This window comes from Aythya ferina (assembly GCF_964211825.1).
Source record: "Aythya ferina genome assembly, chromosome: 23".
NCBI classification, from domain to species: Eukaryota; Metazoa; Chordata; class Aves; order Anseriformes; family Anatidae; genus Aythya; species Aythya ferina.
In genome coordinates this window covers 3,435,637-3,440,064 of record NC_140321.1, presented here as the reverse complement: position 1 = coordinate 3,440,064, position 4,428 = coordinate 3,435,637, and the positions used below count along the sequence as shown (strand labels likewise).

The following is a 4,428-nucleotide window of genomic DNA, read 5'->3' as shown; positions in this document are numbered from 1 at the left end:
TCAGAGATAGACATTAAGATTGTATAGTCGAAGGAGAAAGCAATACTACTGAACTTGCTTTCGTTTACTTTGGGGTAAACGCCTTAAAGGTCATTTTTAAAGCTGTGCTGTGAAAAGAATTGTTTCTTTGTGTTTAGTGTGAAATCAGCGTAGACAACTAGCTAAGATGAATCTTGTAAATTGGAACTATCAAAATTTGGATAGACAATTTGCATCTTTAAAGAGAAGGGTAAAACCCTGAGACCAGCTCTTTTATACTGAGCATGCAGACTGAAGAAACACTTCTGTTTTTCCAAAAGGTACAAGTAACACTGAGAACACATACCTTGCAGATTCTACAATATTTTTAAAGCCCTTGAAGATAAATTATTTTTTTTTTTATTTTAGTGTATGTCACATGAAAGTGAAGTGTTATCTGCAACAATCTTTTTACCCACTAGCAGGAAGCTTGAGCCTCCACCAAACTGCACAAGGAATAACAGATATCTTTAGAATATAACTGGCTCTTGTGTATCTGAAGAATCCATACCTCACGTCATCTTTGCTGATTTCAAAGCTAGCTATCCCAAGAAGTTTCCCATCACAGCTCTTCATTATCCATACCACAGACAAGGAATCAGGCCACTTTTGGAGAAGAAGAAACTCCAGAATCTGCTAGGTATGTCATTTTGCCTGCCTATTGACATGCAAACAAGGATCAAAGTATTTCTCTAACTTTTGTGAGGTCTTCTTGGTGTGATTAAAAAAGTAGCTATATTGCAATATGGGAAATAAATACAGCAGGTCTGCAGTTGCATGCAGAGTCATTAGAATGAGGGAATAAATGAGGAAGATGAAGAAGGGAGGAAGGGAAAAAGGGAGGAAGGGAAGAATGGAGGAAAGAAGGGAGGGAGGAAGGAAGGGAGGGAGGAAGGAAAAAAGGAATGAAGAAGGAAAGGAGGGAAAGAAGGAAGGAGGACACATCTGTGGAATTTCCACTTGAATCCCACACATAGACTGAACATTTGGAACATGGACAGCTGAAGGAATAAGTTTTCTTTTACAGAGAGTATTTTGACACTCTAGTTTTTGTTTGACTTTACTGACCAAAGCCCAAGGATGGAATTCAGCTGACTAAACACATATGTCTATGCTATATGAGATCTCCTGGTGATACACACCAGCTATCTCTAAAACAGCATGATGCCAAGGTTTAACATAGATACTAGGTCACATCTCCCCGTTCTGTGATTATATCTGGATTACCTAGGGATATCTAAAATGACACTGAGCACTTACATTTAGTCAAATCATGCCCACCTACTTTAACTATAGCAAAAGCTTAGAAGTGTAGTTTACATGAAGATGGACAAAATGCAGATATGCAAATTCAGGTGCCAAAATTCTGAATTGAAACCTGCATTTAGAGTCAAATGACATGAATCCTATGGCTGATCATTTTCAAGGACGTACTGGAAGACTTTGTAAGTCTACAGATTAAAACTGCAGTGCAAGAAAAGCTAAAGAAATACAATGGCCTATCACATTTGAGGGAGAACAATAGAATAGCTAATAGACTACTCTTAGTAAGTATATTTATGAATAATAACTACTTCACCTAATCTCATCTCTGTTGATTGCATCCTATAGGGTAGTAATGGAGCTGGAGAATTGCACCACCACTGTGAAAAATATTTTCTTTGTTGGTTTTACTGAAAGTGCCATGTTACAGTATGTACTTTTTGCAACTTTCCTCATAATTTACACAATGACTTGGCTTGGAAATGTCACCATCATCACCACAGTAATCATAGATCAAGAGCTTCACAAGCCTATGTACTTTTTTCTAGGAAATTTAGCCCTCATAGACCTCAGTGAATCCTCAGTGACTCTGCCCAAGATGCTATGGGACTTCCTGTCTGAGTATAAGTCCATTAGTTTTGGAGGATGCATTGCACAGATTTTCTTCTTCCATTTCACAGGAGGTGCTGTGGTTGTCATCCTCACAGTGATGACTCTGGATCGGTATGTGGCCGTTCATAAACCTTTGCAGTACTTAAATATTATGAATTACAATGTTTGCCTTGGCCTGGTTGCAGGAGCATGGATAGGGGGATTTGTTCATTCTATTGTGCAGGTAGCACTGATCATTCAGTTGCCATTCTGTGGACCAAATTTACTAGACAATTTCTACTGCGATTTCCCACAGGTAATCAAACTAGCCTGTACAGATATCTATGCGGTAGAGTTGCTCATGGTTTCCAACAGCGGACTGCTTATGATCCTCATATTTATTGTCCTGATTGTGTCACATGTTGTCATCTTGGTCAAAATCAGGGCACATATCACACAAGGGAAGCACAAAGCCTTTTCCACTTGTGGAGCCCAAGTTGCAGTGGTGAGCATCCATTTTGTACCCTGCATCTTCATCTATGCATGGCCATTCAAAAAGTTTGTGGCGGACAAAGCCATGTCGTCTCTTTATACTATCATCACCCCAATGCTGAATCCCATAATCTACACATTAAGGAACACAGAGATGAAGAATGCCATCAAGAAATTTCTCAACAATGTCTTTTTCAGAATGAGAAATTCACAACTGTCATTCCTTTCTTAGATGGTTGTTTTCTTTTACAAATAAATGTAAAAGCAAAGTAGATAATGTGTTAATAACTGATTTTTGCTTTAGAAGAAGAATCATAGAATCATAGAAAGAAATTTAAATAACAATTGACGCAAGACTAAGATGCTGTCTCTGAAGGTAATAGCTGCTTGGAAATCAAAGTGGTTGTAGACTAATAAAACAATGAACCTGTATGAAAACAGAAAATCAACAACACGAATTAAACCAATGAAAACATCCCTTGTCCATTACAGTAGTTCATTTTACTAGGGGTCCAGTTATTTTTTAAGTTTCTATTTTTTAAAAAATTCTAGGGAACTTATATATGGTTGTTCCAGATTTATTTTTTGTTTGTTTCTTTGTTTTTGTTTTGATTTTCTTTTCATGTGGACTATTTGTGATCAGGTGAAAAAATGCAGAACATAAGACTTGACAATAAGCATGAAAATATTTTTGATTGCTTTTGAAAGCAGTATATATATTCTATTTCAAAATTTTCAAAATGTCCAAACTTTCTTTTAAGAAATATTCTTTGTTCAGATCAATGCATTGCGTGAAATATTGTTAATTTATCGTTATCACAATAATATAGTAGTCCAGGAAATTAAGGAGTGATGAACAGAGAACAAAGCTATTGCATAAGAATGGGAAAGTCTTACTCATTTAATATACATGTATTTACCACAATTTAGTTTAGTTTAATTTAGTTTATGCAACTGTGTTCCATCACAGAAGAAGCAAAGGTTCATCACAGACTTATTCAGATTTTAGGATTTTTCGCTGAGTACTTGGAGACCTGGGCAGCCAGTGTGCTGTGGTTTAACCCAGCCAGCAGCTAAGTACCACACAGATAAAACTCATGGGTTGAGATAAAGACAGTTTAATAGGAAAGAAAATGGGGGAGAGGGGGAAGAATACAAAAAACAAGTGATATGCAACACAGTTTCTCGCTAACACCCAACTCATGCCAAACCTGTCTCCAGATAATGGTAGCCCCCCTTGGTCAACTCCCTGCAGTTTTATTGCTCCGTGTGGTGTCATATGGTATGGAACACACCTCTGCTCAGTTTGGGTCAGCTGTCCTGGCTGCGTCCCCTCACAATTTCTTGTGGATTCTAAGCTTCCTCACTACCAGGGCAGTATGAGAAGCTGAAAAGCCCTTGGCTTAGGGTAAGAACTGCTTAGCCACAACTGAAACACCAGTGTCTTATCAGCATTATTTTCCTCCTACATCCAAAACATGGCACCATAGCAGCCACTGTGAAGAAAATTAACTCTGTCCTAGCCAAAACCAGGGCAATATCCACCTCTTATTCTTTACCATTTATGTCATGGTCAGGTGTCACAGTTTCCAAAACATTCTCATTAATCATCACCGCCTTTCCAGCCTTTTGATATATACACACAGATATCCCTTGGTCTACGGCCTATCCCTCTGTGGTTCAGCCCTCTATGCAAGGGCTGTAGCTTTCATGACTTTGGGCTCCATCAGACATAATGATCTTTCAGGGTAGAAGAGGTGGTGTGTAGTGTTAAATTTTTGCATGCAGAGACCAGCTCTGGTGCAATACTACGATACTTCTTTAGTTGTATCATTGCTGCACTTTGGTTCCATCAAAATTCATTCTTCTTTGGTTTGCTGTTGCCTGAGGCAGGAATAACCAAGACTGTCTTTGCCAGCATGTAGTTTGTTGTTGTTGTTTGCTTGCTTATTTTGTTTGTATGTGCATTACATGGACTTTATCCCATTCTAAATAAAAGTTTTGACGGGGCAGGGTCAGATCAATTGGCAGATTTCCTAGTGTTGACTGAGCAGGTGGCTTTTT

General features: G+C 38.3%; 1 protein-coding gene across 1 annotated transcript; it reads left to right on the top strand.

Annotated features, from left to right (window-relative positions):
* Positions 1-1,747: 1,747 nt before the first annotated feature.
* Positions 1,748-2,596, top strand: LOC311422740 (olfactory receptor 4D1-like; the record flags this gene model as incomplete). The annotated part of the gene is made up of 1 exon (XM_084496092.1): positions 1,748-2,596. One exon carries the CDS (start codon positions 1,748-1,750, stop codon positions 2,594-2,596), a length of 849 nt encoding a protein of 282 aa, XP_084352218.1.
* Between the last annotated feature and the right edge of the window lie 1,832 nt (positions 2,597-4,428).